The following is a 24,792-nucleotide window of genomic DNA, read 5'->3' on the forward strand; positions in this document are numbered from 1 at the left end:
AGCCACCCATTCCATCACGAGAGCGCCTTGGCTGCAGTGTGGCTCCATCTACAAGAAACACACTAGCACCGCAGCTGGTATCCAGTGCATCTTGTGCTAGTGCTGAAGAGAATGAATGGTGGGCAAACAGCTTGTTACACATGGTCTTGGTGTTGTACGTTTTATTTATTTTTATTGGTATTATTTATTTTTACGTAGAGATACAGCACAGTAACAGGCCGTTCGGCCCAACAATCCCACTCTGCCCAATTATACCCATGTGGCCAATTAACCGACTAAATGATATGTGTTTGAAATGTGGGAGGAAACTGGAGCACCTGGAGGAAACACACACGGTCACAGGGAAAGCGTACAATCTCCCTGACAGGCAGCGGTGGGTATTGATCCCAGGTTGCCAGCACTGGAATAGCATTATGCTGACCACTACACTACCTTGCCTACCTCACAGAGAATAAATCCCCTTCTATTCCCAATCAGAAGTGAAGTGGAAGGACGTAAACCCCTACAGAATGGATGAGATTCCCCTACAGTGGAGCGTTTGAGGTAAATAAGACTTAAGTCTGCACTATCCCAATCTAGCAATACGGAGCCACTGTTAAGGCCACTAAAAAAAAAGATGTCCCTTGTCTGGTACATCAGGACCAAAAGCAACCTGAAACAATAGGGTAAGACAAACCTGTCCACGTGAATGGGTGGTGTTAAGTGTTGAATTAACTGCTTTCAACCAGGCTACTGAGCCCGCTGTTTCAGATTCCCAACTTTTAGACAGTGAGGTAACTCTGGAATCCGTTTGGCATAGGGCATTCAGAGCCTGGCCTACACCCAAGCTGCAAAACTTTCACAGCGGCTTTACTTCAGAAACCGCCAGTAATCTGCCGCCTTTTCCCATCACAGCCTCCAATTGGCCAAGATGGCTGGCAACCCATTGCTGCGTTTGCCCAATCAGAGGGGCAGCCTTCAAGGAGAGGTCTGTCCAGGCATCACAGGCCCCGTCCAGAACAGGAAATGGTGATGGTCAATGTCAAAGAACAATCATCAGCAATTCAGTAATCCTAGCATTTGCAGCTTCCGATGTGCCCTCCGCCAAGATAAATCCCCAGGATGTTTTAAAAGCCAGTGGACATATCACCCAAAAAATGTTGAATTTTTTAAAAGATATATAGTCCTTTTTATTTTATTATTTGGTTAATTTTCTTGTTATTTCCTTTGATGACTTTCAGGCAACCAGCCACGTCATAACACAAAAGCATTAAAGCAGCGTTTCCTGAAAATCTTACCATGCTGTCGACCTAAGCTGGTTCCTTCACTCAGTGAATGCAAGTGAACCTTCTACCCATGTTTATCTCGTGTGAATACTGTGTGTCTCTAGTTCTCTCGTAAAGCCCCACAGGGTAACCAATAGACAGGTTTTCTGGTGCCAGCCAGTGCAATAAAGAAGGGGAAGGAGGTTGATGTTTTACAACAGAAATGACAACAAGCATGCTTGGGTAAAGTACTGTCTACATGATAAAATGTTACAAAGGCACAAGAATCTTTGAACAACAGCAAACTGTCTACGTGTTCTAAAGACTCTCTGTGAATTTCATCAGTTTACAGAGGATATATACAGGGTATTTTTGAAATACAGTGTATTGCGCATCAGGAAACTGTTTGAATTGCAAATAGCATGAATGAAACTATAGCATACAGTCCCAATAAAGGCAAAGTTGTTTCACGATCAGAATGCAATAGGTAATGCATACACAAAATTCTGGAGGAACTCAGCAAGTTAGGCAGCATCTACGGAGGGGAATAAACATTCGACGTTTCAGGCCTCTGATGAAGGGTCTTAGCCCAAAGCGTTGACTGTTTATTCTCCTCCATTGATGCTGCCTGGCCTGCTGAGTTCCTCCAGCAATTTGTGGTGTGGCTCTTGATTTTCAGCATCTGCACAATCTCTTGTGTTTGGAATGCAATGAGTGGCGGATTTATGCAGAACACAAAAGATGTGATGAGATCAATCCTAGTTGTCATCTCTGGGCGAAATTGAAGTGGTGAATTACTCAATATTTTATAGTATTTTTTCTCCGGAAAATACAGTGTCCCCTTTGGGCTACTGTCTAGGAAGGAGCATCAGGTGAGTCATATGTGCACATTGCCCCAGGTATTTCCAGGCACCCGGTCATTGGGGATGACACTGAGAAAGATTAATGAAATTCAATGTACAAGAAACAAACCTATTAATCTCTCACCCTCTCCCTCTCTCCCTCCCTCTCCCCTCTCCCTCTTCCCATCTCTCTCCCTCCCTTTCCCTCCCTCTCCCTCACTTACTCCCTCTCCCTCCCTCTCCCTCTCTCCCTCCCTCTCCCCTCTCCCTCTTCCCATCTCTCTCCCTCCCTTTCCCTCCCTCTCCCTCTTCCCATCTCTCTCCCTCCCTTTCCCTCCCTCTCCCTCGCTTACTCCCTCTCCCTCCTTCTCCCTCTCTTCCGCCCTCTCCCCCTCCCCCTCTCCCTCCCTCTCCCTCCCTCTCCCCCTCTCCTTCCCTCTCCCGCCTCTCTCCCCTTTCTCTCCCACTCTCGCTCTCCCCCCCCATCTCTACCCCTACCTCTCAAGTATTCGCATTATTTTCTGTTCTCATTTCTGCCAACGTGAATAGTTGGCATTTGACAGTGGACAGCGGCCGGGATTAGGAATTTGAGATACAGTACTGTTGTACTTGGAAAACTGGATCCCTGGGATGCAAAGCAGGAAACGTTGCGCAGGTCAGGCAGCATCTGTGGAGAGATAAGCAGAGTTAGCCGTGCATGTCAATTACCTTGTAGCATCCTCCAGCGGGAAAGAGTTCTTGCAGGGTTTTGAATTTGTAGGGAAAACCATTTCTGCTTTGACGTTGAGTGTTGGACAGGTTCCATTGGAATATGATTTACCATTTCTCCAGGAATGCCCTGGAAATATCTTTGATTAAGGACTGACAACCACAGGAGGAGGTAGGAATGGCCTCCTTGTTAGTCATGGGGCTGAAGGAACAGGTGGTGAGATCTGGATGAGTTCTTCAGGGCTACCTGCTCCCAGAGTTGTCTCCCGTACTTGGGAGGACTCTGCCTCAGAAGAATAGATATTCAGACTGAAACCCATGAGGTATCAGAGAGAGTACCATGATATTTTAAGCATCATGAAACTTAATTGGGAGATTGTAAAAAGATTCAACACAGACAGGATATCTGAACCAGTTGGAAAAATGGGCTGGAAAATGGCAGATGCAATTTAATGCCGACAAGTGTGAGGTGTTGCACCTTGGGACGACAAATTAGGGTGCAGTGAATGGTAGGGCTCTGAGGAGCAGGTTGAACAAAGGGATCTGGAAATACTGATCCATAATTCCTTAAAAGCGTTGTCACAGGTACAGAAGAAAGCTTTCGGCACACTGTCAAAGTACTGAGTATAGGAATTGCAATGTTATGCTGAAGTTCTATAAGACATTAGTGAGGCCTAATTTGGAGTATTGTGTGCAGTTTTGGTCATCTACCTACAGGAAAGATGTTAATAAGATTGAAAGAGTACACAGAAAATTCGTTGGCATGACCTGAAGACCTAAGGAAAGGTTAAACAGATTAGAACAATTTTCCCTGGAGCGCAGGAGAATGAGGGGCAATTTGACAGAGGTACACAAACTACGATGGGAAATGCAAGCAGGCTTTTTCCACTGAAGTTGGATGAGACTAGAACTAAGTGTCATAGGTTAAGGGTGAAAGGTGAAATATGGAATGTGGAATGAGCTGCCAGTGGAAGTGGAGAGTTCAGATCTGATTGCAACATTTAAGAGGTGTTTGGACAGGAGGGATATGGAGGATAATGGTCCAGGTGCGGGTGAACGGGACTAGCGAGAATAACAGTCCAGCGTAGACAGGATAGGTGGAAGGGCCTGCTTCTGTGCTGTAGTGTTCTATGACTCTATGACATTCAGGCTATTATGATTTTTAAGGAGTACTCCTGGTACTACCCTGTTCTTTCCACAACTTTGTCATGTTTTTGCTTTCCAAATACTTGCCCTATTGTAAGGGAAAGATTTTATTGAATCTGCTTTCTGTGCCCTTTCGTACAACACCCTGCAGATCACCAGATCTTGCCCTGTCAGACCTGGTTTACTCCTTATGCCTCTGTGAGGATATCCACTGGACTAAGGAACCAACCATCTGAAGATCCAATTCACATTTCTCAGCGATCATGTTGAGGGCATAATGAGTAAACCAATTTGGCAACTGTTGCGAAGTATCCCCATCTCTCCAGATCTTGGACTCAAACCACACCATCTGGCATGAACGATTTTTCCATGGTCAAAGTCACTTAGATCACATTTCTTCTCCTTTCTGATATTTGGTCTGAAGAACAACTGAACCTCTTGACCATGTCTGCATGTTTTTATGCATTGAGTTCCCGCCAAATGACTGGTTGATTAGATATATGCATTATGCATTACTCCACTACAATACAGATATATCACTATTACAACAGACAGAGGCATGAGAGAGGAGCTAGCCAGAATTGATTGGGAAATAACACTGTCAGGGATGACAGCAGAGCAGCAATGGCTGGAATTTCTGGGAGTAATTCAGAAAGCGCAGGATAGATACATTCCAAAGAGGAAGAAGTATTCTAAAGGCAGGATGACAACACCGTGGCTGACAAGGGAAGTCAAAGCCAAGCTAAAATATAATAGAGCAAAAATTAGTTGGAAGATAAAGGACTGGGAAGCTTTTAAAAACCAACAGAAGGCAACTAATGGAATATGAAGGTAAGCTAGCCAATAATATTAAAGAGAATACCAAAAGTTTCTTCATACGTGTAAAGTATAAAAGAGAGCCAAGAGTAGATATTGACTGCTGGAAAATGGTGCTGGAGAGGTAGTAATGTTAGAAATGGAAATGGCAGATGAACAAATAAGTATTTTGCATCAGTCTTCACTGTGAAAGACACTAGCGGTATGGTGGAAGTTTAAGAATGTTAGGGGGCAAAAGTGTGTGAAGTTGCAACTACTAGGGAGAAGGTGCTTGAGAAACTGAAAGGTCCAAAGGTAGATAAGTCACCTGGACCAGATGGTCTACACACCAGGGTTCTGAAAGAGGTAGCTGAAGAGATTGTGGAGGCATCAGTAATGATCTTGCAAGAATCACTAGATTCCGGCATGGTTCCAGAGGACTAGAAAATTGCAAACGTCACTCCACTCTTCAAGAAGGAAGAAAGGAAGGTACAGGTCAGTTACTCTGACCTCAGTGGTTGGGAAGATTTTGGAATCAATTGTTATGGACGAGGTCTCAGGGAACTTGAGGACACATGATAAAATACACCATACTCAGCGTGCTTTCCTCAAAGGACAATCTTGCTTGGCAAATCTTTTGGAATTCTTTGAAGAAGTAACAAGCAGGATATAGGCATCCACGAGGAAATTAGATTAGATTAGATTAGATTCAACTTTATTGTCATTGTGCCTAGTACAGATACAAAGCCAATGAAATACATTTAGCATCTGACCAGAAATGCAAAGAATAGTGTTAGTTACAAAATAACTGCGAATAAAAAAGTGCTACAACACACAAATATAAAAGTACTGAGACAGTACAATATGGGTGCAATACTGCTTAGCGCTGTGATGTGAGGTTCAGCAGTGTCACAGCCTCAGGGAAGAAGCTCTTCCTGTGCCTGCTGGTGCGGGAGCGGAGGCTCCTGTAGCGCCTACCGGATGGGAGGAGAGTAAAAAGTCCATGGTTAGGGTGAGATGCATCCCTGATAATGCTTTTCGCACTGCTCAGGCAGCGTTTATGGTAGATATTCTCAATGGTGGGCAATTGGGTGCCGGTAATCCGCTGGGCAGTTTTCACCACACGCTGGAGTGCTTTGCAGTCCGATACGGGACAATTGCCATACCACACTGAGATGCAGTTGGTGAGTATGCTCTCAATGGTACAGCAGTAAAGTACGTCAGTATCTTGGGACAGAGGTGAGCTTTCTTCATGCTCTGCAGGAAATAAAGGCACTGTTGCACCTTTTTGATCAGTATGGAGGAGTTCAGGGTCCAGGTGAGATCCTCGGAAATATGGACACCAAGGAATTTGAAGCTTGATACACACTCCACTACAGTTCCATTGACGTAGATGGGGACGTGAGTGTCTGCGGATGCTGGAATTTCAAGCAACACACATAAAAATTGCTGGTGAACGCAGCAGGCCAGGCAGCATCTATAGGTCAACGTTTCGGGCCAAGACCCTTCATCAGGACTAACTGAAAAAAGAGATACTAAGAGATTTGATAGTAAGAGATTTCTTTCTCCCTAGGCCTCCCGTCCCATGATCCTCTCATATCCCTTTTGCCAATCCAACTTTCCAGCTCTTAGCTCCATCCCATCCCCTCCTGTCTTCTCCTATCATTTCGGATCTCCCCCTCCCCCCGCCACCAGCAATTTTTATGTGTGTTGCAGGATATAGGCATCCATTAGTCTCATGAGACCATGGATTTGCACCTTGGAAAGTTTCCAGGGTACAGGCCTGGGCAAGGTTTTATGGAAGACCAGCAGTTGCCCATGCTGCAAGTCTCCCCTCTCCACGCCACTGATGTTGTCCAAGGGAAGGGCATTAGGACCCATACAGCTTGGCACCGGTGTCGTCGCAGAGCAATGTGTGGTTAGGTGCCTTGCTCAAGGACACACACGCCGCCTCAGCCAAGGCTAGAACTAGTGACCTTCGAATCACTAGACGAACGCCTTAACCACTTGGCCACGCGGCAACACAACAAGCAGGATAAACTAAGGAGGATTAGTGAATGTTTTGTACTTGGATTTTCGGAAGGCCTTTGACAAGGTGCACACATAAGCCTGCTTAACAAGTTAAGAGCCCATGGTATTACAGGAAAGATATGGCTTGGATAGAGCATTGGCTGATTGGCAGGAGGCAGAGTGGGAATAAAGGGAGCTTTTTCTGGTTGGCTCCCGGTGAGTAGTGGTTCCACATGGGCCTCTGTTGGAACAGTTTGTTTTTACATTATATGTTAATGATTTGAGTGATAGAATTGGTAGCTTTTTGACTAAGTTTGTGGGTGATATGAAGATAGAGGCAGGGGCAGGTAGTTTTGAGGAAGCAGAGAGGCTCTGGTTTTCTCCCACAGTCCAAAGACATACTGGTTGGTAGGTTAGTTGGTCATTATAAATTGTCCCGTCATTAGGCTAGGACTAAATTGGGGAATTGCTGGATGGCTTGGCTCGAAGGGCTTATTCCAGGCTGTATCCCAATAAATAAATAAATAAATAAAACACTGGTGAGGCCTCGCTTGAAAAGCAGTTTTGGGTCCCTTATCTTAGAAAGGGTGTGTTGACATTGGAGAGGGTTCAATGGAGGGCCACAAAGATGATTCTAGGAATGGAAAGCTTAACCTATGAGGAGCGTTTAATGACCCTGGGCCTGTACTTAGTGGAAATCAGAAGAATGAGGGGGGATCTTATTGAAACCCATTGAATATTGGAAGGCAAACAACAGGAATTCTGCAGATGCTGGAAATTCAAGCAACATACATCAAAGTTGCTGGTGAACGCAGCAGGCCAAGCAGCATCTATAGGAAGAGGCGCAGTCGTCCTGACGAAGGGTCTCGGCCTGAAACATCGACTGCGCCTCTTCCTATAGATGCTGCTTGGCCTGCTGCGTTCACCAGCAACTTTGATGTATGAATATTGGAAGGTCTCAATAGAGTGGATGTCGATAGGATGTTTCCTAGAGTGGGGGAGTCTAAGTCCAGAGGGTACATCCTCAGAAGAGTGTCCTTCTGGAATGGAGATGAGGAGGAATTTCTTTAGCCAGAGAGGGGTGAATCTGTGGAATGCATTGCCACAGGCGACTGTGGAGGCCAAGTCATTGGGTGTATTTAATGTGAAGATTGATTAGTCAGGGCTTGAAGGGATACTGAGAGAAAGCAGGAGACTGGGGCTGAGAGTGAATGTAGATCAGCCATGATGAAATGGCAGAGCAGACTTGATGGGCCAAATGGCCTAATTCTGCTCCTGTATCTTATGGTCTTAATGACGAGTGTACGGGTGTACCTAACAAAGTGGCCACTGAGTGTATGGTAAGATTGTTATGGCATTGTTTGTCTTGCTGTGGTACTCTTTCACCCCATTCCTTATCAAGAATCCACCACTGCTTTAAAAGATGTACAAAGTCTTGCTCCAGTAGCCTTTCGAAAGTTCCAAAGGTTCACAAACAACTGGGAGATAAAAATGTCACCGCAACTCTGAACTACAGAGGTACAGTAATCCTTTATTTTCACACAGTGACTCCAGAACTAGATTCTCCCAACAAAGGAAACATTCTCCCCGTACCCATCTTGTAAATGTATTGTCAAAGTACATTTGTGTCAGCATGTACAGCCCTGAGGTTCATACTCAGGATGTTAAAGTAAGCCTCTGATATGATCTGCTCCATATCTGGCAGATCAAATGACCTGATGTTTAACTTTGTGTTTGCTGCAGGTGATGATTTTATGGGCTACCCTGAAACTGCAGCAAGATTCCATGATGAGCTAAGATAATATTTCCTGCTGGTGAAGCAGAAAGAAAGTAAAATAAAACTAGAGATAGGTCAAATGTAAATACATGTCTATTTAAATTAACGACTTGAAATGCTTCTGCTACCTTATCAAGTAAGTTTAAGATGCATTCTAATGTCCTCAACCCTGCTACGCCTCCTACCCCACTAACCAGCACCAAACTCTGCCTCTGAGTCAGACAGAGGCAGATACTCTTTGCTGGGATCTCACTCGTTTGAAGATTTCTTGTCACTGAGTGGGCTGGGAGAGCTCTGTGACATTGAGAGAGACTGAGGAAAGGAGAGGTTGTTCACCAAAAGCAGAACAAGGCAAGTGGTCTAACTACTTCCCCTGCCGTTGTCCAGAACCCACACTGACATCTGCAGATCAAGGTCCTTTGAACTTTGTTAAAGAGCCCCAGATTTGAACTCCCTGACCAGCGACCCTTAAAGAGGTTATTCAATAATAAAGGTGCCTTGGGAAGTTTCCAGCTTTTTTTGTGATAGATTTAGGTCAGCACCGTAGCATAGCAGTTAGCCTAATGCTACTACAGCACCAGAGACCCAGGTTCAATTCCCACCACTGCCTGTAAGGAATTTGTATGTTCTCCCTGTGACCACATGGATTTCCCCTGAGTGCTTTGGTACCCTCCCAAATTCCAAAGCTGTACAGGATAATAAGCTAATTGGTCACACGTGTGTAATCGGGCAGTCTGGCTTCATTGGGCCAGAAGGAACTGTTACCATGCTGTTTTTCTAAATAAAAAAAAAATAAAAATCCACTGTGATAGAATTCTATTTGTATTTAAAATTGTTTGGTGGTGAATCTTTGAACTCATGGCTCTGTTCCAGAACTTTATTCTGTTTAACCTGTTGGTGGGAAGGTCAAGGACCACCAGGGATGGCCTGGGTCTAAAAATCAACCCGGTATTTAAAGCAGAACAGCCTGAGTTCAAGCCAGAGACTCAATGCCAAATTATTTTTCCTGTGTTTATTGTTCTTTGAGTGGTTTATTGTCCGCATCTGTGGCAGTGTGTCCAGAGTCAGCTTGTTTATCTAACTTTTCCTGTCAATAGAGTTAGTTTATGGGTTCATACTGTCATCTCTGTCATTCAAACTCCTCTTTGATTTTTTTTTTGCAAGTAACCTTTGGGATTACCGGAACATTGAAAACGCTATGTCAATGGAAAGCTTGGAGCTGTCTGCTGGGAGATGGAATTAGCTAAAGGGCCTGGTTCGGTGCTGTATGACACTATGACGTTATGAAAGCAGAACAGACAGGGAGAGTTCTGCTTGGACACAGGAAGAACATGCAAACTCCACGTAGTAATAGTGTGATTACTCAAGTCGAGTATGATGTTCTCCTAAGGGATAGACTATTGGTGGATTTTCTGGTGGCTGTAGAGGCTGATGTGGGATCCACACATTCTGGTTCAGTGTGGGCACGAGTTAGTGGTGGCTGTGGTTGGTGGTCGGGCCTTTTGGTTGTTCAGTCTCTCCTTTCGCAGCTGCCGCTGGTTCTCTGTGGCACAGAGAGGTCGTTCTCGTGTAGCACAGCTCCCTCCAGAATAGATTTTCTCCAGGTGTATCTGTTGACTGCAATGTCTTCCCGGTTTTTAGATGTAATGTTGAATTTCTTCGGGCTGACCTTGATGAATACCCTTGAAATGTTTCCTTTGCCCACCAGGGACTCACTGGCCGACGTTCAACTGGGGGTAAAGGATTTGTGTGGGGAGGCGTGAGTTAGGCATCCGGATGACCTATGACCTATCTATCGGAGCTGGTGTTGATTTAACAGTGTTAGTGCATCTGTCCTGGCACATAGGCTCTACGTGACAGTATTCTCAGCAGCTTTTGGCAAAGCAGTTTTGTAAAAACTGTAACGTGCTTTGAGCAAAGTCTGTGGGTTAGCAACAGATGAATCATTGTAATCAAGCATGAGGCACTGAGGATCAAATGTTTATAATAAGTAATTAATTTCTTAAATTAAGCCTCTAATCTTCCTCTGCCAGCCTATTACTCTTTACTGCCCCTTTCGAAACTCCCAGTGGTCTAAAGAGTTACAGTTACAGAGAGCCTGTGTTGCAGGTAAACAATGGGAGCATGGAGGGAATGAGGGAGCGAAAGATTGGAGTGGAAGGGAACAAGAATGAAAATGCGCTAGCATTGCAGAGGATCGAAAGGACGTTTACGACAATGATCCCAGAAATGAAAGCATTTACATATGAAGAGCATTTGATAGCTCTGGGCCTGTACTCACTGGCATTTAAAAGAATGGGGGGCTCTCACTAAAAGCCACCGAATGTTGAAAGACCTAGATAGAGTGCACACAGAGATGAAGTTTCTGGTTGCTGTGGGAGTCCAGGACCAGACAGCCCAGTCTCAGAATAGAAGGATGTCCCTTTAGAACAGAGACAAGGGGGAATTTCTTTAGTCAGAGGGTGGTGAATCTGTGCAATTCATTGCCACAGTGTGGTAAACCATGTATATATGTTGTAACTCGGTTACCTGTCTGGACACACCCCTCTGCTGACTGCCCCTGTGGCTCCTCCCACAGAGTCCTGTATAAAGGTGTTCGCCTTGACCCTCCCCCTCAGTCCGGGGGCAGACACTCACTGTGGAGGTCGTATTGTACAGCGAATAAAAGCCTTTCAGTATTTTACCAAACCTCAGTCTTTTGGAGTAATTGAAGGTGCTTCACACAGACAGCTGTGGAGGCCAAGTCACTAAAGCAGAGGTTAATAGATTCTTAGTTAGGGTAAGGGCATTAAAGGTAATAGAAGGCGGCAGTAAAATGGGGTTGAGAGGGAAAATAAATCAGCCATAATTAAATGGTAGAGCAGACTCGATGGGCTGAATAGCCTAATTCTGCTCCTATGTCTCATGGTCTTTTAGACAGCTCCCAAGGACAGGATTGAATTGGATTTAGAATTGGTTTATTATTATCACATGCACCAAGCTACAGTGAAGAGATTGTCCTGTGCACTGTTTATTTCAATCAGATCGTTATCCATATCCCTGGAGCTGAGAGCCAGCAGCACTAACTGCTGCACCCTGCACCACCCATCAATGCTGTGCCTTTAGAAGTCATACATTAAACTCAGAAAATGCACAAAAATAAAATGTGAGCATTCGGTGCATTAATTAATATTTTGTCACATTCTGACTGGTGCTTGTACTGCCTCTGGCAGCTGCCAGAACTGCCCACCATCCAGTCCGGGCTGTGTGTATACTGTATATCAACCACTGAACAGCAAACCAGGACATCACCAGCTCCCGCACCGAGCAGCAGTCACTGCTTGCGGTAATATTTCCTCCAATACCATGCTCCGCTCTACAATCATTCAAAATGTATATAACTTACTGTATCCTGCCCGAGAAATCAAATTGTGTTCACACTGTTGTACCTTATAACACAATTGCATTTCCCTTGCAGAATCTATATTGAAAATTGCAGTTCCCTCTTATGTTACAAATGGAAATTGTTCCAGTAAAAGATCTTGTTAAGCTAAACTACCTGAATTGAAAAGACAAATTGGTATTTTGGTATGGTGTATTCTAGTGGAAAGATAGCTGTATAAATTTAATACAGCAAAAGAAATAGATTTGTTAATTGAGGGTTTGTAGAAACAGGCTCCTCATTCATCCCAACCAGGCTGTGTTCCTCAGCAAGTTCTGTTTGTCTGCATTTGGCCAATAGCCAAGCTTCCCTAAAGATTAGTCTTATTTGTCACATGTCCATCAAAACATTGACACAAGCAGTTAATACGTCGTTTGCACCAACGTCCAACTCAGTCCGAAGATAGGCTGCGGGCAGCCCACACGTGTCGTTATACCTCCAGTACCACATAACTTGTTTACAACTCACTGACCGTTACTAACCCACCCGTCTTTAGAATGTGGGAGGGCCGCGAAGCACCACGCGGAAATCCATACGGTCGTGGGAAGAATGTACAAACACCTTACAGGCAGTGGCGGGAATTGAACACTGATACCTGGAGCTGTAAAAGTGTTACGCTAGCGACTACCTTTTCTATCTGTTAACCTGTCCAAATGTCTTTTAAACATTATAACTTTGTGATTATATCCTCCTCTCTCATAGTTCTGGCAGCTCATTCCATATACCATATTCTGTCCGGAAAAACTTGCCCTTTAGGTCCTCTTTAAATCTTTCTCCTCTCACCTTTAAGCTCTGCTCTCGAGTTTTAGACCCCACCATATTAATGTATCGATCCCGCTGTTATTAGGCTATGAATGACATTCTCGTATGATAAGATGGACACTTGACCTCACAATCTACGTCTTCATGATCTGGCACCTTATTGTCTGCCTACACTGCACTTTCTCTGTAGCTGTAACACTTTATTCTGCATTCTGTTACTGTTTTACCCAGTACTGCCTCAATGCACTGGGTAATGGTCTAATCTGTATGCAAAACAATTTTTTTCACTGTATCTTGGTACGTGTGACAATAGTAAGCCAATTCCAATTCCAAAGACTGTCTGGCACGATGCATCTAAATGGATGGCCGGATATAAACACAAAATACTCTGCAGATGCTGGGGTCAAAGCAACACTCACAACACGCTGGAGGAACTCAGCAGGTCAGGCAGCATCCGTGGAAACGATGAGTCGACGTTTCGGGCCGGAACCTTTGTCAGGACTCACAAAGGGTTCCGGCCCGAAACGTTGACTGATCGTTTCCACGGAAACTGCCCGACCTGCCGAGTTCCTCCAGCGTGTTGTGAGTGTTGGATGGCCAGATATGTTTGTTACAGTAAACCACATCAGGAGCAACTTATTACAGTGATGGTCTCCACCATTCTATCCAGAGGAATGCATTCATCTGCCTGGGTGCCTCCGTGTCACACAGCACGGTGAAGCTCTGAAACCCAGTATCTGACTGATCAGAAACGCTGATGCTTCAGCATTTGGCTCAGTCATTAGTCTGCAGTGAGCAGCCTGAGCCAAGGCTCAAAGTTCTTGCTCCCTTTAAACTCTCCGGATTTCCCGGAAAACTTATTTTCACAGGAAAACAGGAAAAGGTGATGCCAGTGAATTATTGCAAGCAGTCTCTGCAGATTAAAATCATTCTTTTCTTAAAATCATTCTTTTAAATTGAAATTCTACGACTCTAAGAATTACTGATATTGTTCTGCTTTCTGTTATTGTTTGGCCTTGTACTATCTCAATGCACTGTTATAATGCAATGGTCTGTATGAATAGCATGCAAAACAAAGTTGTTCACTGTACCTTAAAGTCAAGGTCAAATTTATTATCAAAGTATGTACATGTTATTATAAGCTACCTTAGATTCATTTTCCTGCAGGCATTTACAAGAAAATTTTAAAAAAACAGTAGAATTGACAAGAAAACTATTCATAAACAAGACTGACAAACCAACGTGCAAAAGAAGACAAACTGTGCAAATAAAAAATAATATTGAGAACATGAGTTGTAGAGTTCGTGAAAGTGAGTGTACAAGCTGTAGAATCAGTTCAGTGTTGAGACGAGTGAAGTTATCCATGTCAGATCAGGAGCACGATGGTTGTTAGGTAATAATTACGCCTGAACCTGGTGGTATGGGGCCCCCGGTACAAATTCAACCTCAAGTTTATGTTTGCTGTCATTCAACCTTACACTTCGATCCTCTAGGGCCAAAGTGCAAAACACAGTACATATAGTCACACACAGGACATGTGTATAGTTAAAGATCCAGCACATAGAGTCACAAATAATATTAGCACAAGTCCTTGAGAGTCATGGCCTGAAGATTGACAGGTTGCTATAAAGTATGAGGTGCATTTTTATGTAAGTATAATGTTACTGACACTACTACAATAAAACAAGCAGCCATATAAACATGTGAAACAGCAGCAATAAAAGATGAAAAATGACCAGTGCAGGATGAGTGACAGTAGTAAAACTATTTAACAAGCTATTATGTTGTTGTGCAACATGCAGAAAGATTGAAATAGAAGTGTTTTTTCTGAAAATGTGCCAACTACTAGCAGATTTTTGGAAGTTTACTTCATCTCACCACTTTGACCTTAGACTGTTATCACACGTCAGACACTGTAGATGCTGGAACGATGAAACAGCCGCTGAAGGGACTCGCAGTATCTGTGGAGGCCAAGTCTGCGGGTACACTTAAAACAGAGGTTGATAGGTTCTTGATTAGTCAGGGTGACAAAGCTTATATGGACTAGGTAGGAGAATGGGGTTGAAAGGGATAATAAATCAGGCATAATCAAATGGCAGAGTAAAGTCAATGGGCCGAATAGCCTAATACTGCTCTCATGTAGTATGCACTTATAGGCTGGAGATGTTTCAGTCCAAATGAAAGGTCCCAACTGGAAACGTTAACTGTGCATTTCCCCCCACAGACGCTGAGTGTCTCCAGTGTCTTTGTGTGTTGCTCCAGACTTCCAGCATCCACAGTCTCTCTTGTGTCCTCGTTAACAATGCTCCTTCTCCCCAATCTGCACTAATTCTACACCTTAACGGAAAACACTGTTGTATGATAATTGAATGCAAAGGGAGAACATGACAAAAACAAATAAAATAGGGATTAAATGCTTATTTGATTTAAAAACATAAACTGTGCTGTCTTCGGTTTCACTCTGAACTCTGCATTCTCATGTTTTTATCGGACAGCTGTTTGGGATTATTTTATACTGTTTCCGTCTTTAGTTAAGATTCCAATCAAATAGAATAATCCCTTGAAATAAAAATGGAAAACGTTGGAGTCACCCAGGTCAGGCATCTCCTTTGAGGAGACTTACTTACTTACTGTCAATTATACCGCTGGCATTTAGGGCAGCAATGAAGGTCCTCCATCTCTGCTTGTGTTCAGGGTCCATCGTCATGTCAGTAGCTTCCTCTCCGCTTTCACTACTGTCAGTCACACCAGTCCCAGGAGGAGACGCAGAAATACCATCACTCTCAGATGTAGAAGGATTCTTCGTTGCTGTTTCCATAACAATTTTGTTTTACCAGTCAGGGTTTCTAACATTTTCTATTTTTACTTTGGGTTTCCAACATCTGCGGTTCCTTGTTGTTTATAAAATAACTTCTTATTTTGGTTAACCTGGCAGTATTTTTGTTCACAAATTGCTCGTAAAAGGGAATGAGATGCCACTGTAGCCAATTAATCGGTTTTGAAGACGGGGATTGGCTTTCGAGATGATATCATTGCTGCCGCAAGGGCTGGTCCTGAGGTCCCAGCCCACAAACCAATGGTATGCAAGTGGTGCAGGGTTCGCAGTGGTGGTCAGCCTCCTAGTCATACCCCTGGGCTTGGCAGGCCTGTCATTCAAGCCCAGGGAGGGCAAGTTACTGCTGCTGGAAGAGGCTGAGTGGTGCTTGGAGAGTCTGGCCCAGTGCAATCCTGAGTTTAGAGAGCCACAAGAGATTCTGCAGGCAATGGAAATCTTGAGCAACACGCACAATATGCTGGAAGAACTCAGCAAGTCAGGCAGCATCTATGGGGGTGGGGAATAAACAGTTGATGTCTCAGGCTGAAACCCTCCCAGGAGTGTATCGAAACAGTCTCTTTGGCCCCACTCATCCAGGGCTGACCATGAACCCCATCAACCTCATTCCTTTTGCCTGTGTGTGGCCCAAATCCTTCTAAACCTTACCCATCCACATCCTTATCCAACTGTTTTAAAATGTTATTTTACCTGCCCCAACCACTTCCTCTGGCAGCTCCTTCCGTGCACTGATCACCCTCTGCGTGAAGAAGTTGCCCTTAACACCCCTTTTCCTCCACCACCTCCTTAGGCAGCCACTCCAGATTCCTACATTCCCCCCCCCCCTCCGCCCCGGGTGAAAAGTTTCACCCTCAGATCCCCTCTCGTTCCTCACTTTAAATCTGCATCCTCTGGTCTTAGACTTGTCTAATAGGGGAAATGTTTCTTAAGCTCTACCCAGTCTGTACCTTGTGTAAGGTTATATAACTCTGTCAGTTCCTGCACACCTCCTTCATCTGAGGAAAACAACGCCAGCTTAGCCAGACTCTCCTCAGAAATGTAACATTTTACCGCAGGGCACAGAGTGAAGGGACGTCCCTTTAGATCAGAGATGAAGAGGAATTTATTCATCTGGAGGATGGTAAATCCATTGAATTTGTTGCCACAGAGAATGGTGGAGGCCAAGTCATTGGGTGGGAATCAGTTTGAGAAAAATTAGCCATGACTGAATGATGGAACAGATATGTTGAGTGACTGGCCTGTGGCTGTTCCTATATTTCCTGGTCTTATGGAACCACCTGGCAGCCTCTCCTCTGCACCCTCTCCAGTGCATTCACGTCCTTCCTACAGCATAGGGAGAGACAGGAGAAGCTAAGGATATATAGGAGAATCTGGGGCACCAAACAATCTGGAAGAAATCAGCAGGTCGAGCAGCACCTGTGGGGAGGAAAAGAATTGTCAATATTTCGGGATGAAACCCTGCACTGGGACCGAGAGTGGAGAGGCCAGATGACCAGAATAAAGAGAAGAAGGGGACTGGGCTGAAGAAGGACTCTGAGGTGATTGGACTGAAGAGAGGTTTAATGTGACAGACAGGTGGGCAGATGCTGCTCGACCCACTGAGTTTTCCCTGCAGAGTGTTTGTTGCTGAAAAAAACACAGGCTGTTCTCCTAGGAGCAAAGAAAGTCAATGGGAGATTGTACAAAATCAAAAGGGAAGGTGAGAGGAAACCATGTTTGTGGCCAAATACCCAGTGACCACAAGAAACAGATTAAGGTAGTGAAAGAGACAGATGAAGGTGAGGAAGCTTGTCTAATGTGGCAGGTCATGAGGACATTACACAGTAAGCCACTGCGAATTTGGAATCTGCTGCCTGGAAAAATGGTGAAAGCAGATTATCAAATAACCTTCCCCTTCAAAAGGGAATCGGAAGGGGAGATTTGCAAGTAGTAAGAGAAGAGACTAATTGGATAACTTCTTCAAAGGGCCAGCAAAGGTATCCAGGCTGAATAGACACCTTTTCTGTCATAAGATTCTGTGCTTCATGGGGTGATAATTTGGTTTCAGTGTCACAAGATGGCCAGATAGTATTTCACAACCAAGTAAACTTGCTGATTGTTGGGAGTAGAGTGGGGAGTGGTCTTAAATCAGCCTGAAATGGGCAAGGTCTTTCTCATAGTCCAGGGCAAGAGTTTAACTGCTAAAATGTTTGTGGGGTGGGAGGAGAATCATTGGACCAAATGGTATATCCCCCTTCCTTTCCCGTCCTTTCTTTTTCCTTTCTCCTCTTCCTTCCTCCTTTCCCATTCTCAATGCCTCACTCTATTCCCCCCCCCCACCGTTCTGCACAAAGCTCGTCCGCGGACACAGCAGCCTCGAATACCCCGCCCTAACTCTGTCTCTCCCACTTTGCCTCTGTCCCCGACAGACAGCATCGAGGATGAGTTTGAGCCCTCCACTGTGTGTCACCGACCTGAAGGACTCGAACAGCTTCAAGGACAAACAAAATTCACCAAGAAGGAGCTGCAGGTCCTCTACCGGGGTTTCAAAACCGTAAGTTGCCAGTGGGGTTGTGAGGAGGTTACCAGCTCAGCTAGCCTTCTCTAGAGGAGATGGGAAAAGGACAAACATTGGCTCTGCTGTGTTATTGGTGAGGTCACTTAGTCTAGTTCTCATCAGGAGTTAACTGCACCGTGTTCTGCATATCCAGGTGGGACCTCTGCTCTTTGTGATTTTTATAACTGACGGGTGAGGAATTGGAAGAGTGGGTTAGTATTTCGCAGATGACACAAAGGTTGGTGATTTAGTGTAGAAGGTTGTCGCAGATTATAACAGGAAATGGACAGGATCCAGAGCTGAGCTGAGAAGTGGCAGACGGGGTTCAATACAGGAAAGTGTGACGTGATTCACGTAGGAAAGTCAAACTTGAAGGGTTAATGGCAGGATTCTTAGCAATGTGGAGGAACAGAGTGATCTTGAGGTCTAAGTCTAGACATCACTCAAAGTTGCTGTGCAAGTTAATAAAGTGGTTATGAAGGTGTATAGCGTGTTGGCCTCCATCAGTTGGGGGTTTAAGTTCAAAAGCCATGAAGTAATGTTGCAGCTTAGTAAAACTCTGGTTAGATCACTCTTAAAATATTGTGTTGTTCTGATCATCTCATCATAGGAAGGATGTGGAAGCTTTAGAGAAGGTGGAGAGGAGGTTCACCTGGATTAGAGAACGTGTCCTATGAGGAAATGTTGAGCAAGCCAGGGCTTTTCTCTTTAGAGAGAGGGAGGATGGGAGGTGACTAGGTAGAGGTGTACAAGATGGCAAGAGGCAGAGATCGAGTAGACAGCCAGAGACTTTTTCCCATGGCGGAAAAGCTAATATGAGGGGGCATAATTTTAAGGTGATTGGAGGAAGGTATAGGGAGGATATCAGAGGTGGACTTTTCACACAGGAGGTAGTAGGGGCATGAAATGCCTTGCCAGGGGTGGTTGAAGAAGTACGAATGATACATTAGAGACATTCAAGAGACTTTTAGATAGGCAGATGGATGACAGAAAATGGAGGGCTATGTGGGAGGAAAGGGTCAGATTGACCTTACGACATTGCAAACTGAAGGGCCTGTGCTGTTTTGTAGTGTTCGATGTTCGATGTTCTATAATGAGTATGCATTGCACCATTCAGCAAGCCCAGTTTTACAGACTGGATGAATTTCAGACCTTGTGAGTCTGGAAATGTTGTTAACCTGACATAAAATCTCGGAACTCTGAAGGGGCAGTTAACAGCTCCTCATTTGGAAGTCCAAACTCAAGACTTGTGCTAATGATGACAGGAAGGTGAGGGTGAAATTAAACCGGGTGAAGAAAAGGACCCAACGTGCTTGACGGGAGTTGAGCCTCTTGGTGTCCCAGATGTATGTAGAAGAGGTTCTTGTGATCTGTCCATTCCAAAGAGGGGTGCTCTGGCCCCTCCAGCCAGTGTTGCCATTCTTCCACGGCCTCTCTTGACAGCTAGTAGTTCTCGGTTCCCAACATCGTAGTTACACTTGCCGGGATCAAGCGACGGGTTATGGAAGGCACAGGGGCACAGCGGGTTATCTGCAGAAGAGCACTGGCAGAGTACAGCTCCAATGCTGACACCTGATGCATCCACCTCAAGGACAAATGGACAGGATGAGATGGGTCTGGGTGTGAAGCACCGGGACAGTGGTGAAGTGTCGTTTTAGTGCTGAGAATGCTCGGTCTGCTTCACATGTCCAAAGGAATGCTGCAGATGTCTTCTGGGTGAGTGCATTTATGGGGGCCGCGATGGAACTGAAATTTCCGATGAAGCTGCAATAAAAGTTTGCAAACCCCATGAAGCACTGCACTTGTTTGACCATAGATAGTTTGGACCACTCTGTGACTGCCCGAACTTTACACAGGTCCATTTGGAAGGGGTGAGGATATATTCAGACATATGTCAGGCTACTGCTCAGTCTTTAAAACAATCATTCCTACAGGTCTTAACAATAAGTTCCAGAACCTGGAAGTTCCTCTGCAACCGGATCCTTAACTTCCTCACCGGAAGACCAGTCTGTGTGGATCAGAAATAACAACCCTGCCTCGCTGATAATCAACACCACTGCACCTCAAGGATGTGTGCTCAGCCCACTGCTCTACTCTCTCCACACCCATGACTGTGTGGCCAGTGTAACACTCACTTAGCAAGGGGGAGACAGCCTCTGGCCTGGCCAAGCTTGAGAAATCTTGTTTGGGTGGACACTGCGTGATGTGTTCCCCTGTTACAAATCAGTACCACGAAATAACAAACAGTACACAATATACAATTAAACGACTGAGCTTTATAACTTTTAATTTGACTATATAGGTTAGTAAAGAAACAAAAAAGAAAAAGGGCCCATGCTCATGAAACAGTCTGATGTGCAACGTTGGAGTTAAAGGTTTTCCCGTCTGTTCGTTCTCTATTGATTTTCTCCATTGACTCCTGACCCCATTCCAAATCCACTCCATCCTGCAGACTACAGCTTCCCCGTTCTGGTATCTTCTCTCCATAGAACCATAGAACCATAGAAACTACAGCACAGAAATAGGCCTTTTGGCCCTTCTTGGCTGTGCCGAACCATTTTCTGCCTAGTCCCACTGACCTGCACACGGACCATATCCCTCCATACACCTCCCATCCATGTATCTGTCCAATTTATTCTTAAATGTTAAAAAAGAACCCGCATTTACCACCTCGTCTGGCAGCTCATTCCATACTCCCACCACTCTCTGTGTGAAGAAGCCCCCCCGCTAATGTTCCCTTTAAACTTTTCCCCCCTCACCCTTAACCCATGTCTTCTGGTTTTTTTCTCCCCTTGCCTCAGTGGAAAAAGCCTGCTTGCATTCACTCTATCTATACCCATCATAATTTTATATACCTCTATCAAATCTCCCCTCATTCTTCTACGCTCCAGGGAATAAAGTCCTAACCTATTCAACCTTTCTCTGTAACTGAGTTTCTCAAGTCCCGGCAACATCCTTGTAAACCTTCTCTGCACTCTTTCAACCTTATTTATATCCTTCCTGTAATTTGGTGACCAAAACTGAACACAATACTCCAGATTCGGCCTCACCAATGCCTTATACAACCTCATCATAACATTCCAGCTCTTATACTCAATACTTTGATTAATAAAGGCCAATGTACCAAAAGCTCTCTTTACGACCCTATCTACCTGTGACGACACTTTTAGGGAATTTTGTATCTGTATTCCCAGATCCCTCTGTTCCACTGCACTCCTCAGTGCCTTACCATTAACCCTGTATGTTCTACCAACTGCTACCAACCTTATAGTTCCCACACCTCGCACTTCCCGTTTCTACCTCCTACCCAAGATCCACAAACTTGCCTGTCCTGGCCGACCTATTGTCTCAGCTTGCTCCTGCCACACCGAACTCGTTTCTGCATACCTCGACACGGTCTTATCACCCCTTGTTCAATCCCTTCCGACCTATGTTCGTGACACTTCTCACGCTCTTAAACTTTTCGATGATTTTAAGTTCCCTGGTCCACACCGCTTTATTTTCACCATGGATGTCCAGTCCTTATATAATTCCATCCCCCATCAGGAAGGTCTCAAAGCTCTACGCTTCTTTTTGGATTCCAGACCTAATCAGTTCCCCTCTACCACCACTCTGCTCTGTCTAGCGGAATTAGTCCTTACTCTTAATAATTTCTCCTTTGGCTCCTCCCACTTCCTCCAAACTAAAGGTGTAGCTATGGGCACCCGTATGGGTCCTAGCTATGCCTGCCTTTTTGTTGGGTTTTGTGGAACAATCTATGTTCCGTGCCTATTCTGGTATCTGTCCCCCACTTTTCCTTCGCTACATCGACGACTGCATTGGCACTGCTTCCTGCACGCATGCAGAACTCATTGACTTTATTAACTTTGCCTCCAACTTTCACCCTGCCCTCAAGTTTACCTGGTCCATTTCTGACACCTCCCTCCCCTTTCTAGATCTTTCTGTCTCTGTCTCTGGAGACAGCTTATCCACTGATGTCTACTATAAGCCTACTGACTCTCACAGCTATCTGGACTATTCCTCTTCTCACCCTGTCTCTTGCAAAAACGCCATCCCCTTCTCGCAATTCCTCCGTCTCCGCCGCATCTGCTCTCAGGATGAGGCTTTTCATTCTAGGACGTGGGAGATGTCTTCATTTTTTAAAGAAAGGGGCTTCCCTTCCTCTACTATCAACTCTGCTCTTAAACGCATCTCCCCCATTTCACGTACATCTGCTCTCACTCCATCCTCCCGCCACCCCACTAGGAATAGGGTTCCCCTAGTCCTCACCTACCACCCCACCAGCCTCCGGGTCCAACGTATTATTCTCCGTAACTTCCGCCACCTCCAACGGGATCCCACCACTAAGCACATCTTTCCCTCCCCCCCCTCTGCATTCCGCAGGGATCGCTCCCTACGCGACTCCCTTGTCCATTCGTCCCCCCCATCCCTCCCCACTGATCTCCCTCTTGGCACTTATCCGTGTAAGCGGAACAAGTGCTACACATGCCCTTACACTTCCTCCCTTACCACCATTCAGGGCCCCAAACAGTCCTTCCAGCTGAGGCAACACTTCACCTGTGAGTCGGCTGGGGTGATATACTGCGTCCGGTGCTCCCAATGTGGCCTTTTATATATTGGCGAGACCCGACGCAGACTGGGAGACCGCTTTGCTGAACATCTACGCTCTGTCCGCCAGAGAAAGCAGGATCTCCCAGTGGCCACACATTTTAATTCCACATCCCATTCCCATTCTGACATGTCTATCCATGGCCTCCTCTACTGTAAAGATGAAGCCACACTCAGGTTGGAGCAACAACACCTTATATTCCGTCTGGGTAGCCTCCAACCTGATGGCATGAACATCGACTTCTCTAACTTCCGCTAATGCCCCACCTCCCCCTCGTACCCCATCTGTTACTTATTTTTATGCACACATTCTTTCTCTCACTCTCCTTTTTCTCCCTCTGTCCCTCTGAATATACCTCTTGCCCATCCTCTGTGTCCCCCCCCCCCGTCTTTCTTCCCGGACCTCCTGTCCCATGATCCTCTTGTATCCCCTTTTGCCTATCACCTGTCCAGCTCTTGGCTCTATCCCTCCCCCTCCTGTCTTCTCCTATCATTTTGGATCTCCCCCTCCCCCTCCAACTTTCAAATCCCTTACTCACTCTTCCTTCAGTTAGTCCTGACGAAGGGTCTCGGCCTGAAACATCGACTGCACCTCTTCCTACAGACGCTGCCTGGCCTGCTGCGTTCACGAGCAACTTTGATGTGTGTTGCTTGAATTTCCAGCATCTGCAGAATTCCTGTTGTTCCCTGTATGTTCTACGTTGGTTTGTCCTTCCAACGTGCAATACCTCACATTTGTCAGTATTAAACTCCATCCGCCATTTTTCAGCCCATTTTTCCAGATGGTCCAAGTCCCTCTGCAGGCTCTGAAAACCTTCCTCACTGTCTACTACACCTCCAATCTTTGTATCATCAGCAAACTTGCTGATCCAATTTACCACATTATCATCCAGATCATTGATATAGATGACAAATAACAATGGACCCAGCACTGATCCCTGTGGCACACCACTAGTCACAGGCCTCCACTCAGAGAAGCAATTCTCTACCACCACTCTCTGGCTTCTTCCATCGAGCCAATGTCTAATCCAATTTACCACCTCTCCATGTATACCTAGCGACTGAATTTTCCTAACTAACCTCCCATGCGGGACCTTGTCAAAGGTCTTACTGAAGTCCATGTAGACAATATCCACTGCCTTCCCTTCATCCACTTTCCTGGTAACCTCCTCGAAAAACTCCAACAGATTGGTCAAACATGACCTACCACGCACAAAGCCATGTTGACTCTCCCTAATAAGTCCCTGTCTATCCAAATGCTTGTAGATTCTGTCTCTTAGTACTCCCTCCAATAACTTACCTACTACTGATGTTAAACTCACCAGCCTATAATTTCCCGGATTACTTTTCGATCCTTTTTTAAACAACGGAACAACATGAGCCACTCTCCAATCCTCCGGCACTTCAACTGCAGACAGCGACATTTTAAATATTTCTGCCAGGGCCCCCGCAATTTCAACACTAGTCTCCTTCAAGGTCCGAGGGAACACCCTGTCAGGTCCCGGGGACTTATCCACTTTAATTTTCCTCAAGACAGCAAGGACCTCCTCCTTTTCAATCTGTACAGTTTCCATGGTCTCACTACTTGATTCCCTCAATTCCACAGATTTCATGCCAGCTTCCTTAGTAAATACAGACGCAAAAAACCTGTTTAAGATCTCCCCCATTTCCTTTGGTTCCGCACAAAGCCGACCACTCTGATCTTCAAGATGACCAATTTTATCCCTTACAATCCTTTTGCTCTTAATATACTTGTAAAAGCTCTTTGGATTATCCTTCACTTTGACTGCCAAGGCAACCTCATGTCTTCTTTTTGCCCTCCTGATTTCTTTCTTAAGTATTTTCTTGCACTTCTTATACTCCTCAAGCCCCTGTTTCCTATACATTTCATACAACTCCCTCTTCTTCTTTAACAGAGTTGCAATATCCCTTGAGAACCAAGGTTCCTTATTCCTATTCAATTTGCCTTTAATCCTGACAGGAACATACAAACTCTGCACTCTCAAAATTTCCCCTTTGAAGGCTTCCCACCTACCAATCACATCTTTGCCAGAGAACAACCTGTCCCAATCCACGCTTTTTAGATCCTTTCTCATTTCTTCAAATTTGG

At 45.1% G+C, this 24,792-nt stretch overlaps 1 protein-coding gene across 9 annotated transcripts in view; it reads left to right on the forward strand.

The window, feature by feature from the left end:
• The window catches only part of LOC134358814 (Kv channel-interacting protein 2-like), a 513,936-nt gene that overhangs the window by 458,835 nt on the left and 30,309 nt on the right, over window positions 1-24,792 (forward strand). For 5 of the 9 annotated variants that reach the window (XM_063071331.1, XM_063071329.1, XM_063071328.1 and 2 more), the window contains exon 2: window positions 17,947-18,071. In XM_063071331.1, the coding sequence (XP_062927401.1) occupies window positions 17,947-18,071 (125 nt within the window). Of the gene's footprint in view, window positions 1-1,220; window positions 1,321-17,946; window positions 18,072-24,792 lie in introns of all 9 variants that reach the window. The other 4 variants (XM_063071326.1, XM_063071323.1, XM_063071322.1 and 1 more) reach the window with 1 other exon arrangement.

The sequence above is a fragment of the Mobula hypostoma genome, chromosome 19 (assembly GCF_963921235.1).
Source record: "Mobula hypostoma chromosome 19, sMobHyp1.1, whole genome shotgun sequence".
NCBI lineage: Eukaryota > Metazoa > Chordata > Chondrichthyes > Myliobatiformes > Myliobatidae > Mobula > Mobula hypostoma.